Source organism: Tupaia chinensis, unplaced genomic scaffold (genome assembly GCF_000334495.1).
Source record: "Tupaia chinensis unplaced genomic scaffold, TupChi_1.0 Scaffold000527_1, whole genome shotgun sequence".
Classification (NCBI taxonomy): Eukaryota; Metazoa; Chordata; class Mammalia; order Scandentia; family Tupaiidae; genus Tupaia; species Tupaia belangeri.
In genome coordinates, this window is record NW_006160040.1 from 2,082,214 (window position 1) to 2,096,943 (window position 14,730).

A 14,730-nucleotide genomic window follows, 5' to 3' on the forward strand; every position below is an offset into this window, starting at 1 on the left:
CGGTGGGGGTGGAAGACATCCTAGTAGAGAGGACAAATGTAGATACCAGCGACTGTATGGGGCGTGGGGGTGGATAGCAGAAGGGAAGAGACTGAGGAAAAAGCATTTAATGAACAGAAAAATATAAGTTCTTTGTTGAGAATGGTATATATAGTAATATTCATGATTTAATTGTTGTACATTGCATGCATGCTTTGAAAAACCATATTATATGCCATAAAGATGTACAATAATGAAATATAAGAAATTATAGAATCGGGGAACAAAGTTACTGGTTAGGGTCTTTATTCTTTTGATCAGTTCTGTGGCACTGGGGCTCCTCAGTCTATATAACATAGTTTCAAAAACTGAGAGGCCAAATGAGTCTGACTAAATAGGAAAAGTAGTGTTTTGGGGGGAAAAAAGCTAGAAAATTAGAGTATTTAGTCCCAAACGGAAAGGCTGAACAGATCTTCATATTTCTTACAAATGCAATCAGCTGGGGGTTGGTGGGCAGGCAGGGTTGAGGTCACTGTAATCTTTAGAGCATTTCTTCTTTCAACATACATTTATTGGATACCCCTTATATGACAGGCTCTGTAGTAGACACAGGGAGTACCAAAGTAGGAAAGAAAAAACATGACTACCTTTGCTTCAGAGTCACATTCTAGATGCTCCAAGCAGACAGGATTTTTCCACATGCGATGTGAACTGTAAGACTCTAGGGGCATCCCCCTTACATCTTCATTTGAAAGCTCCAAGGCCTCTTCCTAGAACACATTCTACGTCTGTCAGGTGCCTCTTGAGTAAGGAAAATGTTCTGTGTGTACTCTCAGAATAGTAATAGTCAGTTTCTCAGAATGTGGGAGAATGTTGCCATCTTGTGGACATGAGAGAGTAGGGCCCCACAACCCACATTCTAGGCACTCCTTGGTACACTTCATGGGAGACCATGATGTTGATTATCTACAGTTGTTGACCATCTGCTTCCTGTTAAAACTGTCCTAAGATCTGTTAGATCAAGAGTCTCCTAGCCCCTCTTGTTTGGAGAGTGAGCTGTTTCAGTAGACATTCATCTATTATTCCAGGCTGCACACCTTAGGACAGATAACAGTAGAAACTTAAAAAACATCGGGAATTACTGAAATTCTTTCCAGAGGCAAAAGAATGAATCAAGTTATTTCTAGTCTTCATCATTCTAATTAGAATGGATACAATATGTATGAAAAGTCCGTTCAGATCCTGTTAATCTTGAACATTGTGACCTTAACGTGTCATTTCCTGAAGCTTCAGTGGGGTTATGTTGGGTGTGTACCTCACCAGGGATTGTAGGGTTTGGTGGTGCTGACGACTTCTTTCCCAACTGCAGACTTACACATAAAAGGCCCCAGGTAACTTGTCCTTGTATTCTGCACCACATCTAGCTGGGTGGAAACTCTAGATTATCAATGATAATACACTGATCTCTTACAACCATTTAAGATAGGACTTTCTGGGGTTCGCAGGTGGTGTGGTAGCTAAGGACGCTGGACTCCCACATGGCTGACTGTGGTCTGAGTCCTGGACATGGTGGCTTGCTTTCTCACTTTCTGTCTCTCGCTTGCTCTCACTCTGTCCCTTTCTGATCAAATGAAAATAAAGTTAAATAATTTTTTTTGGTGGGGAGAGGTTTTTGCTATAGAGCACATGTGCTTACCAGAAAGAGACAGACAGAAAGACAGAAAGTGAGAAATCACCCCCCAGGGGGGATGGCCACACCACAGTCCCTTTTCCATTCTCCTCTCAGGATCTTAAGCATGCACGCACGTGCATCTGGTGTGAGTTTAAGCCACAGGATCTGAGACTCGAACTGTGGCCTACTACATGAGAGTCCAGCAACATAGCCATTATGCTAACTGCTGGTCCTGTTAAACAATTCTTAAAAATAAAAGAGAAGACTTCCTCAACAACCTAGATTTATTGTGTAAATTTCCAGATCTTTTTGATATTTTTGTAAATATTGTGAAGGAGAAGAATTTTATTTCTCCCTGATCTTAGGATAAAGGATGAGTTCAGTTCATCATGCCTCCTCTAGACACAAAGGTTTTTACTTTGATGGATCTTTGATGCAGAAGCGAATGCTAAAACATGATGTTTTCGGAAAGGTTGTTTATTCCATCCACATTGGGGGGAAAATTATAACCCTTTCTTTTTTTAATGATACTTCTGTATTGAAAGAAGCCATGAGGCAGTTTTAAATACTGAAGCACTGAAATATCCAGTAAGCACCCTTGGAAAATCTTCTTACACACATGCTGATAAAAGAGTTATGGAGTTTATAATACTCCTTTTATAGTACAATGGCAGTGAGCATCTCCCAGGCTGTGAATTTTTAGACATCAAAGGCATTCCTAACAGGATGCTATGCAAACCTCCCCCTCACCCTAATACAACCATCTTTCACGGTTCGTGTAAAACCTTTCCGACCACCTCTCTGACCTTTCCACTAATGCCAGGTCTACCTGCCTTTTCCCTGCTGGTACAGGTTGACCATTCTTAATCTAATACTCCTAAATGCTCCAAAATCCCAAACTCTTTGAACTCTGACATGATATCATAAATGGAATGTTCCACCCTTGACATCAAGTGACAGGTCACAGTCAAAACATTGCAATATATGGGGGGTGATTTCTCGCTTTCTGTCTCTCTGTCTCTGTCTGTCTGGTGAGTGCATGCGCCCTATGACGAAAACCTCTCAAAAAAAAAAATTGCAACATAAGAATACTGTATAAAACTACTGTAGCTTGCATATGTAAGGTGTATATGAAATATACATGTATTTTGTGTTGACGTGGATCCCATCTCCAGCATATCTCATCGTGTGACATATGTGCAACTATTCCAGAATCTGAAATCTCAAACACTTCCGGTCTTGAGCATACAGGATAAGGAGGACTCTGCCTAGATCTCAAATCTACCCGCTCACCCCTGGAGAGAATCCTCCACTCCTTTTCCCTTCCCTAGATTCTGCCCTGTTCCCCCAGTTTCAGACACTGTTACAAGTGACTATGCACTAGCTTTTAAGAACTGGGTAGAAAAGAAGCGGCGGAAGGTTGCTGGTGCCTCGCTATGGGATTTTAACTGATCTGCCTACCGGACGTTGAGCCTCTCATCTCAAGAGGGCATTCAGAGCTCCTCTCCTGCTCTATTTCCCAAGTGAAGCAGCTTTACACCCTGTTTACCTTTTAAAAAACAAGCAAACAAAAACATTATTTAATTTGGCCAGAGAGGGACAGAGTGAGAGAGGGAGAGAAAGGGAAAATGGGAAAGCAAGCCACCAGGTCCAGGGCTCAAACTGCAGTTGGCCATGCAGGAGTCCAGCACCCTTAACCACACCACCTGCTTTCCTATCCCGATGTTGGGGTAAACTGTGGCTGCTCTAGTCCATTTACCACAGGCACACTTCCTTTTATTGTTTTCCTTTTCTCTTTCAGGTGGTTCACAGTACGATCAAAATCACATTATCCTCAACACCGTCAGCAAAGAGAAGTTAACGCAAGTGTGGGAAGCCATGGTTCTATAAACCTGAGCAAAGAATGCGGGAGAAATCTTTCTGGAGGTCCTTCTACCACCGTATGTAACAAAACAAAAGGACAAAGCTGACAGAAAAGCCCCGGGAAAGTGGACTTACTCTTTCTTCAGTAATTTGGAATTCAGTCTTGAATCACACTGCCATGGCTGGGAGAACTGTTGCATCTTTTTCAAAAGACTATAATAGTTTTAAACCAATAATTTGTCCTCTTTTCATTTCTTGCCTTTCATTTCCTTTCAGTAGCTGCTCCAAATAGGTTGCCTCATTAGCAGCTTTTGGTTGTTTTTTTAAAAAATGTCATTTCAAGACTGTACATTTAAAATTATTTCCAAAGATAGTGATGGGAAGAATAGAGACAAAATTACCAACTTTGTGGAACTACAAATCCCTTTTACACTTTAAAGGGAAGGATAAAAGCTTAAGTTTGTAAGGTAGAGGACTGTTTAGATTCTGAGAAAAATTAGGCCTGGAATTTGGGTCCTTGGCCTTAATTTTTTCTGGAACCAATAATTATGCTATATACCAAAAAGGGAAAAGCCTTATACCTATCCAGATATATTTTTAAGGAACTCAATAGTATAAACAAAATACTATTTTCATTCAGATAATATGAAAAATTAATAACTTTACACAATTTCATGTCCATGTCTGCAAACACTGAATTTTTTTTTTTTTTTTTTGAGAGATTTTTGCTATCAGGCACATGCGCTCACTGGAGAGACAGAGAAAGACAGAAAGCAAGAAAGCACCTCCCCAGGAAGGACGGCCACACCACAATCCCTTCTCCTCTCAGGATTTCGGGCATCCATGCACATGTACCAGCCTGAGTTTTAAGCCACCAGATCCAGGACTTGAACTGTGGTTGACTGTGTAGGAGTCCAGTGATGTAACCATTACGCCATCTGTAGGTCCCAACGCTATTTTAACTCACCTATGGGCTGCCCAAGAATGTCACGAGTGTTTAATGCCTTACAGCTGCTTCGGAACAGTATTACCCTGACCTAACTTATTAGCCCATCCTTACGCATCTCCGAGTGCTGGCACGATAATACACAAGTTTTTGATAAATTCAGATCTTTGAGCCTATTTTCCTGCCCCCTTATGCAGCTGCATGAGCACGTGGCTGTTTTGAGGGGCTACCTTCCCTGTTGTATTCCATGGCCGTGCTCTGGGAACTTCTGCTGGTAGGACAGCCTCAGTTCTGGGGATGCTCCAGCCCCTATGTCACTTCCTGCTGGTAGCGGGAATGAGAGATGTGGAAAGCTCAAGAGGATGACCAGCAATTCTCTCCAGAAAGGGGGAAGAAAAAGAGACCTTAAGGGATTTGTTTGGTCAAATCTTAGCAGTTTGAGAGCCCTAAAATGCAGTATGCATCTTAAGAATGCAAACTGAAACTTAACTGCCAACAATATACTGACCAATTCCGTGCTGTTGGAACAGTGGTTTCTAGTTCTGAACAACAATTCTAAACATCTCCTTGAATACAGTTTTCCTCTTTTTGTCCTTGTTCTTGAATATTGGTGCTCTTGTCACAGAACAAACCTTGTTCATTTTCATCTGTTCAAGTGCTTTTCCAGTTCTACAATGGTGATCTCAGAAGTCTACAGTAAGTATGGTCATTAGAATAGTTTTTCTTCAGTTTTCAAAACATTTGCACATACGTGTACACCAGCATCCAGCACGTCTGTCTGGTTCTTCGTTGTACAGCTCTGATCGTAGGGCTTCTGTGCATATCACAGTGTGGTGGGAACATGCTACACTAGCCTGTGCTCAAGGCACCTCTTGAATAAACTCGTTTCTGGTGAACTGTACTGATGAATCCGAGAGTCCGTGCAGCAGTCCTGTCTAATGCTCCAAAGAGTTAGCCAACAGATTCGAAGCAACTGCGAAAGTGATTAGGACCAGGCAGGTTTGAGGGGTGCTCATATCAAAGTGGGGAAATTGAGCTGGCCACCGTCTTTCAGATGTAGTGGTTTCTGAGTGGAAATGGGGGGTGAGTGAGATTCTGGCTCATCTACCCTCGGGTGTTTCACCCCTCATGACCACCTGGAGCCCTAAGGGGGAAGAGCTGAGACTGAGAAGTGAAGAGCAGATGCTCAGTACGACTGGAAAAAACATACTTTTTTTTTTTTTAATTTAAATTTTGCCTCAGGGTGTGTAGACTTGCCAGAGAGTGACAGAGTGAAAGAAATACCCCTTCCCTGGGCATGCTCACACCACAATCCCTTTCCCATTTCCCTCCTTTTGAGATTTTGAGCACATATGCACACACACCTGGCATGCTCCCTAAGCCACCAGATCTGGGACTAGACTCACACAGTTGGCCATGTGGGATCCAGCCACCCCAGCCACCACAATACCAACCGGACCCTAGTTTTCCTTTGAAATGAAAGGCCCAGCAAATCTAGAGAAAAACCTATATCTAATATGCTACCAAGTGAGTGTCTAATAAGAATAAACCAAGTAGAAAGTTCCCCAAAACAGGTCTACCTGGGACCAGCAGTTAGCGTAGTGGCTATATTGCTGGACTCCCATGTAGTTAACTGTGGTTCGAGTCCTGGACCCAGTGGCTTAAACTCATGCCGGGCGCACGTGCGTGCATGCCCAAGATACCAAGAGGAGAATGGAGGAGAAGGGACTACAGCATGGCCATCCTCTCTGGGGGGTGATTTCTCACTTTCTGTCTTTCTCTCTCTCTTTCTGGTGAGCATGCACACCCTATAGCAAAAACTTCTCCCACAAAAACAAACAAACAAAAAACAGGTCTACCTCAAAAGCTAGAAGCAAGGACACGGGTACAGTAAGCAGGATGACCACAACAGGACATAATGGTTACCATAAACGAATGAAGGCAGACAAGAGGTTGGAAAGTGGGCTGCAGCGGGTTTGTTGGTGAAATACCTAAATGCAGGCAATTTGAGGTCAGGAAACGGCGACCTTTGCACTCTGCTGCCATTCCCATGGAAAAGTCTCAAAGAAACATTTCAATCATTGAAAGACACTCAGCCCTAGTGCAGAATGTTTTTAAAAGTTATAAATGTTAGCATCACCATTCAGTATTAATAAACAAGTTACCAGTCAGATTTTTGTATATGGTCCTACAAGACATAATTTTGAGGGCTTGACGACCACATTAGAGCAGAGGACTAAAAAGCAAAAGGAAACCCTGGTTGGTACTCACTGATCTCCCGCCTGTGCCATGACCCTGGCTCTCTGTGCCCGCCATGCCGACCCTAGGCTCGGCTGCACCACCTTCGCCACTGGCCTCTTCCTACAGAGACAGTGCCCCCATGGTGATTCTGAGGACAGTAGCACTGCTGCCCCCTGACAAGAGTCCACTGTGGCAGCATCTGCTGAGTTGTTCCCCGCATGAGCACCCAGCACCGTGGAACCTGTGGCTGCCGACTGACACAGGAGCAGCTACAGGGGGATTCCATGATGACCCGTAAGCAGGCTCAGCTTCTGGACAACCTGGCATGGCTCATCAAGGCCAAGAAGGTGCTGGACCTGGGCACCTCTACTGGCTACCCTGGCTAGGCATGTGGTGACCTGTGAGGTGGACACAGGCCCCCCCAGAAGTGTGTGGCTCCTCTGGAGGCAGGCTAAGGTAGAGCACAAGATAGCCCTCTGGCTGAAGCCCACCCTGGAGACCCTGAGTGGGCTCCTGGCTGCAAGTAAGGCCAGCACTTTCAACGTGGCCTTGGATGTGGTAGATGCGGACAAGAAGAACCACACCACCTACTCAGTGGAGCTTGCAGCTGTTGCGACTCGGAGGCATCCTTGCAGTCCTCGACGTCCTTTGGTGCAGAAAGGTGCTTCAGGTGCAGCAGCCTCAGCAGGGGGCTGTGGCGGAGAGCCAAGTCCCTGTGTGCCCTAAATGAGTACATCCAGAGGGACATCAGGGTTCACGTCAGCCTCCTGCCGCTGGGTGCAGCCTCACTTTAGTCTTTAAGGCCCAGGCTGGTCTCTAGTGAGTGGCTTGGGGGAAGGTACCTGGGAACTCTAGGTAGTGCCCATGTCTTAAATCCAACAACAATGAAATAAAGTACTCACTGATCATTTCAAGAAGGAACTGGCCCTAGGGAAGTTCTTCATGCCGACATCCACCCATCCACTAGAAGTTTTAGAATCTCACAGACATTAAGATAAAATAGAATTTGAGCCACAAGAAGAGCAGATGTCACTGCGGACTGCAAGGCTGGTAGGAGGAACAGCTTGAAGAAAATGATACGTAACGCTCACCGACAGGTCCAAGTGCTGATATTTTTCTATCAATCGCTAGCAAAGAAAGTGTGTGTGTTTATTTTTTTAAACGTACATTGTGGAACTTGACATTTAACCTAGCAAAAAGCATTTGAAAGGGATGGCTAGGGACATTTGGGCGCACAGGCACTCACCAAGCAAGACAGCCAGCCATCACTACACTGCGTATTTATTTAAACGACATTAATTACAGTCTTCCCTCGTGCATGGCCTCGTTCCACCTTCAGGAAGGCTTCGGGAACTTGGGAAAAAGGAAAGGTTTGTTCAATAACCGGCCGAATCTGTAAAACACAAGAGGAGGTTGACTAGTGGGTGAGAACACCTACATCCCACAGGCAGACGGCATCGGCGGTGTTCCTCACATGTCCCTCACAGCCCGTCCCTCTCAGGTCTTTCTCCACTGTACTGAGGTCAAGGGTTCATGCCTGGCCATGACTGCAGTCTGCTCCTGCCTCTCACGTGACTCCCAAAGCAGCCCAACTCCACCATTAGTTAATGAATCTCCCTTCTGCTCTATGCTCCTGTGACATGCCCCTACTCAGAGCAGTTCAACAGCTCCCACGCCTGGCAGTCAAAGATTACTACCATCCTGACCTCAGCCCCCATGCAGATTCTATGCTTTACCCAAATGGTGTATCTGCCGCTTCCAGAACACGCTGTCTGTGCTCTGCTCGTAGCAATCCCTCTCCTCTGGAAATCCTACCACCCTTCCAGCTCGTGGTCTAAACCCCTGTCTGCAGTGCGTTCTCCCTCAGAACTGCTACAGGAACACGGGGCCCTTCACGGCCTGCAGCTCAGCCTCTCCACTGCGTATGGTAAAAGCTGAAAGGCGTAAACCAGGGCCCCCTTGCAGACAGTGCGGAGTAAGTACAGGTTTTGTTTTTAATGTGATAAATGCCTGGTGTATCAGCCAGAGTGTAAAGTGCCTGTGATGTAAGCCGCCTCTTCTGTAGCCCCACGACACCCAGCATATGGCTAGGGATACAGAAGGAGCTTCATAAATGTCCTGAGGTGAAAACCAGTAAGATAGGTGGGAAGCGAGAGCCTCAGGTGAGCTCTCTGAGCCTCAGGAGAACGTGTCCCAGGCTGCCGCTGCCCTGGAGGCTCTGCTGTAACAGCGGCACAGTGGTTGGGGTTCACGGGCCACCATTCTCGCCAGCCCAGGAAGGTCTGGATGCTGGTCATGGTCTTTACTGCCCCAGTACTGCCAGCAACCTCCTTCTGAAGCATGGTCCCTCTCTCCCTGTGCACGAATCCAACTGAACACTTCCTCTTCAAAACTTCAAATGAAAACCACGAATTGTCTACTGGGTATCTCAGCGGCTGCCTCCCACAGCTCCACAGACAGGGATAAGTTGTCTGGGGCATCAGCCAGCTCCTGCATTTTAAAGGCTTTTTCTAAGAGAAAGAAGTGTTGTGACAGTCGGAATCACCCAGGGAACCTTCCTCTGGCATGAAATTCAGTCCAGCCACCAGAACAGGGTTCAGACCCCATAAGTTCCTTTCTCCAAAGAGCTGAAAATTCCTTGTCCCCCCAAATTACAAGAAGCTCACAATAAAAGTAAGAGCTGGCACACACTGTCCTCATGCGTGCAAGGCACTATTTTATTTGCTCTGTATAGTTTACCTCTTGAACCCCACTACCTCCTTTTCTGAGGAAGGCAATGTTATTCCTAACTTACAGATGAAGAAATGAAGGCACAAAGTTAACGAAGCAGCCCAACGTTGCACTTTTCCGCTAAGTGGTTAGGTGGGATTCGATCTGGTGCCACTGTTTCTGCTCTCACCACGATGCACTGTGCCCTTCATGTCTCATCTGCTGCTTTCTGCATCTACCCCAGTGCCTTATCTCACTGCATCTTGACCTGCTGCCCTGTGCCAGCCTAGGAGCTGGTCTCTAGGCCCTGTATGCAGGCCACCAAAATGACAGGCGTGGTCCATGTACCTATGGAAGACATCCCTAATTAATAGCCCCAGCACACTGAGCACGACCTCGGGATCTTCAACATCACTCCAAGCTGGCCCATTCAATCAAACCTACCTGCCTCCCAGGTAAAAGAATGGAATGCACTCTCATTGTTTCTTGGGTGTCCTAAAACTGTTTGAACCCATCAGTCTCCTTAAATCCCCAGCTGTTTGCTGGATGATGTTTACCTGGAAAGTAATTACCTGAATGCATGCTTAAAATGCAGTCTTCAGCCTCGGGTTAGAACAACTAAATCTGATCTCTCGGGATGGGGCAGAGACATGCATTTTAAATAAGATTTCCAGGTGATTTGTATGCATAATAAAGTGGGAATCATTGAGCCTTTTGCCTTATTCTGAGGTCCCTGACTTGTATGGTCCACACATTCATCCATTCCACGATGACTGTCCAAATGTCTGCCTTCTGAGTCCAGGCACCAATCCAGAGCAGGTGCAAGGAGCAGGCGCGACTCCAGAATGAACTGCCTCCACTTGCCCCACTACGTTCACTGCAGAGCTCTGACCGGAGACACAGATCCTGAACTGATGACACAAGCAGCTTGCAGTTACTGCACACTTTAATCTGGCTGGCCAGGCCTATTGTGGCAAATAACTGGAGAGGGCTGACCACGGCATAATGAGTCATTCAGCAGTTCCCGTAAGTGACAATGAAAAAAAGGCTTTCGAATTACAGACAGGCAAATGCTGCTGTGGGCTGAATATGTGACAGCCAAAGGAGATTAACTGGATAATGAGCGTGTGTCTCTGCACAGCCTCACAACAGACCTAGAACGCTGGTTTGTTAAGGACAAAGGGATCAGGGCTAAAATCCAGAGAGGGGAAAGAAAGGTTACTCAGTGAGGTGGGCACATTTATGTGATGACACTGCTATCGTCCACCTGGCACGGGGAGCCCTTTTATAAGCGGGCAGCTCGACACCACACTTCCTGAGTCCAGGCACCAATCCAGAGCAGGTGCAAGGAGCAGGCGCGACTCCAGAATGAACTGCCTCCACTTGCCCCACTACGTTCACTGCAGAGCTCTGACCGGAGACACAGATCCTGAACTGATGACACAAGCAGCTTGCAGTTACTGCACACTTTAATCTGGCTGGCCAGGCCTATTGTGGCAAATAACTGGAGAGGGCTGACCACGGCATAATGAGTCATTCAGCAGTTCCCGTAAGTGACAATGAAAAAAAGGCTTTCGAATTACAGACAGGCAAATGCTGCTGTGGGCTGAATATGTGACAGCCAAAGGAGATTAACTGGATAATGAGCGTGTGTCTCTGCACAGCCTCACAACAGACCTAGAACGCTGGTTTGTTAAGGACAAAGGGATCAGGGCTAAAATCCAGAGAGGGGAAAGAAAGGTTACTCACAGTGAGGTGGGCACATTTATGTGATGACACTGCTATCGTCCACCTGGCACGGGGAGCCCTTTTATAAGCGGGCAGCTCGACACCACACTTCCTGCTACTTAGACTCGCGGGCCCACAGCCGACCAGGAGGCGCCCTCACGGCAGCTCTCATTCAGTCTTGGATCCAAGCAAGGGGTCTCCGAGTCCTGCCTCCCCTTTGTCGAACAACATCGTACCAAGCTGGGCCCCGACATCTGGCACCTGCTGCCTGACAACCCTCCTAGAAGAATGAATGTAGGGATGATGGGAACGCAATCTCCCAGGATGTGGCCTCAGAATATCGCTGCTTACCAGCTGCTGGGCAAGTCCCCTTCCCTCTGAGGCAGAAACCGCTCTGCCCTTTGACAAGAGAGTGAAGAAAAACCTCTCATAATGGCAAGAGCCTGGGACTGCCAGTGAGAAAGTACAGCACAGGCAGACAGGTCCTCCCTTGGTCCCCATTTCCCGGTGGGAAGCACAAAGCAGAGAGCTGAAGGGACCCAAGTGTGTGAGTGCACCTGTGCGACAAGTAGGAAACTGAAGCACAAGTGGCTGGGTGGCAGTGCGGTCAGGGCTGCTGGCAGCAGAGCCAGGATCAGACTCCAGGACTTCGGATGTCCTTGCTGCCTGGGATGGAGTGATCCGGGGAGCCAGCATGTTCCACTTTGTCCCCTGACTCTCATCTCTGCTCACGCAGAGGCTGCAGATCTCGGAGCGCAGGTATGTGAGGACAGACTGACAACTAAAGGCTCCCGGCGGGAGTCCAAAGCCACTCCTGAGCCAGGCACCAGCCCCACAGTTCCAGCAGGATGCTCCTGCCTCTGACAGGTTCACTGTTTCCAGGGCTGGGGGAAAGAGGGGACTAAGTCCCCTCAAACAAGAAGAGGGCAAAAGGAAGAGGAGAGTTTTGCTCAGATTGGTTGCTTTTAAACTTCCTACCCCAGTGTGGAAATGGCAGAGCTGGAAGGAAGATTGGTGAGACTGGAAGGGGATGGTGGACGAGCCACTCTTTAAGGGAGCAAATGTGCCTGCTTTGGAAAGCCTCCAGGACATGGCCCTAGGTTCCTCTAAAAAAAAGGTACTCTTTCTAGCCCCACGGTGAAAGAAGAAACTTAGTATTTGATTCCTCACAGAACCACTTTCAGGAACATCAGAAAAACTGCAGAAGCGTCAAGGCTGAGATCTATGGGACACCTGTCCCACCTAGGGAGGACCCTGAGGAGTCACCCCTAACCAATAGTCTTCCAATGGAGCAAGATGCAGTTGCAACAAGGAACCTAAAGTTTAGAAGTTCACTGCTAAACTACAACCTGGCCATCAGAGGGGTCCGGAAACTGCCCACCTCTTTTTCTCTAAAGCTAGTGTTCAATTAGTAGACTCTAGATACATGTAGCTACTTAAATGTAATCAAAAGTAAATAAAGGAAATGAAAAATTCAGTCTCTTGGTTTTAGTAGCAACATTTCAAGTGCCCACGAGTCACACGTGGCTGGTGACTACCACACTGGATTGCACAGAGGACACTTCCATCACTGCGGAAGGCTCTGGTGGACACGCTGCTTCAGGCAGCCAACATGGGACCCCAAACCCTACAGGGTAGGGTACTCATCAGCCCTCAGTGGATGCTTTGAACTTGACTCAAGTTACATATGAACTATTCTGACGCTGGCCAAAATTTAAAACAAAACAAAACAAAACAAAAAAACCACTGAGAAATTTGTATTTGTGCTCAACCAAGAGGCTTAACTGGTCACCTAGGTTTTTTTCTTTCTTTGTGTGCAGTGAGTGTGTGGGTGTAGTGTTTTACACAGGGTCTCTCACTGTGTCCCAATTCTTCTGCCTCAGCCTTCTGAGTAGCTGAGCCTCCAGGTATGTGCCACCATGCCCAGATTCTGAGTGGGCTAGGAATGAACGTGGGCCCCGCACAAGGTCTCACCCTGCAGTGCTCAGCTTGTGCTACTGTGGTCAGGGTGAATTTTGAACAGATCTGTGAACAATACATAAATGACAGCCAAGGGCTTTAATAATTACATGAAGAGCATGCATATGCAAATAAATATACCCATAAAGATAAGAAGGTACAGAGAAAAATCATCCTACTATACTTAATTCCTGACCATCCATCTGGTTTCCCTCTTCAGGGCAACCAATATTTCAACTTCTTTTCTTTGCCTTTTGGGATATTTTATGCAATGCAAGAGGCACAATAATGGCTGACAAAGATGTTCACATGCTAATTCTCAAAACATGGTGAAAGGACTTTGCGGATATGGTCAGGTTAAGAATCTTGGGATGGGGAGGTCCAAGTGGGCCCAACATCATCATAGAGTCCTTCTGAGAGAAAGGCAGGGGCCAGAGTGAGAGAAGACATGACGGCAGAAGCAGAGGTCGGAGTGATGCAGGCCACAAACCAAGGAATGTGGGCAGCCTCTAGAAGCTGGAGAAGGCAAGAAACATAGTCTATCCTACAGCCTGCCTCCAAAGGGAATGCAGCCCTGCCAACCCATCTGGACTTCCCACCTCCACGACCATAATAAACTTGTGGGGTTCGCCAACCCATCTGGACTTCCCACCTCCACGACCATAATAAACTTGTGTGGTTCTTTTGTTTTAAAGAGAGCTTTTTGCTATAGTGTGTGTGTGATTGCTAGAGAGACAGAAAGTGAGAAATCAACTCCTCCCCCACCCCCGGAGGAGAGGCCACACTGCAATCCCTTCTCCTCTATTCTCTTCTCGGGATTTTGAGCATGCACACACATGTGCTCGGTGTTAGTTTCAAGCCACTGGGTCCGGAATCAAACCACAGTCAGCTACATGGGAGTCCAGTGACATAACCATCATGCCATCTGCTGGTTCCAAGCTTGGTTTTTTTTTTAAAGAATTATTTTATTTAACTTTTCTAAAAAAATTTATTTATTTTAAAATTTGACTGGGGTGGGGAGGGGGGGGGGGAAGAGAGGAAAAGAGAAAGCAAGCCGCCAGGTCTGGGACTTGAACCATGGTCGGCATGTGAAAGTCCAGTGCTTTTCACCACCACACCTGCTGGCCCCACGTTTATGGAAACTAATCATGCATATGTAAGACAATATGTGTAAATATGTCCCCTCAAACCATGGCCATTCTATCAATAGTTGACTATGGGCTAAAGAATCCACCTTACCACATCCTCTTAGTCCTGAAAGATACTGACAAATATAAGAGAATGATAAAATAAAATAAAATTCCGCAAATTTGAACTCCATCTACGTAATGCTTAGATGATTATATAAACAAGCAGAATAAGGGCCATATGAGAGGCTCATCTTTTCACTCTCACTGCCTCAACCTTCCAGGCAGCAGACGGGGGTGGAAGGAACCGTCCTAGGGGTCAGGCACTTAGGCCCTGCCTAGCAATGTGACTTGCCTAACTGTGACCTTGAGCACATCATTTAATTTCTAGGGGCTCTGTCTCAGCCCATTACACTCAATGTGCTAGCCACAAACCATTCTTTTTGAGACTGCCCAGAATGATAGTTTCCAAACTGGTGTCTTCAGGATTCCTTGGTTGTGTGGGA

The 14,730-nt window shown here is 46.5% G+C and overlaps 2 protein-coding genes and 1 pseudogene across 3 annotated transcripts in view; 2 read left to right on the forward strand and 1 right to left on the reverse strand.

Annotated features, from left to right (window-relative positions):
* Positions 1-4,229, forward strand: part of CRYBG1 (crystallin beta-gamma domain containing 1) — a 71,909-nt gene extending 67,680 nt beyond the window's left edge. The window contains exon 21 of the mRNA XM_027775113.1: positions 3,453-4,229. Coding sequence (XP_027630914.1) covers positions 3,453-3,541 — 89 coding nt within the window. The 3' untranslated portion in view covers positions 3,542-4,229. The remainder of the gene's footprint in view (positions 1-3,452) is intronic.
* Positions 4,230-6,774: 2,545 nt separating this feature from the next.
* LOC102477492 (catechol O-methyltransferase domain-containing protein 1 pseudogene) lies at positions 6,775-7,497 on the forward strand (annotated as a pseudogene).
* Positions 7,498-7,964: 467 nt separating this feature from the next.
* RTN4IP1 (reticulon 4 interacting protein 1) overlaps positions 7,965-14,730 on the reverse strand; it is a 45,776-nt gene continuing 39,010 nt past the window's right edge. For both annotated transcript variants that reach the window (XM_014591050.2, XM_006156953.3), the window contains one exon: positions 7,965-8,094. In XM_014591050.2, the coding sequence (XP_014446536.1) occupies positions 7,987-8,094 (108 nt within the window). In that variant the 3' untranslated portion in view covers positions 7,965-7,986. The remainder of the gene's footprint in view (positions 8,095-14,730) is intronic.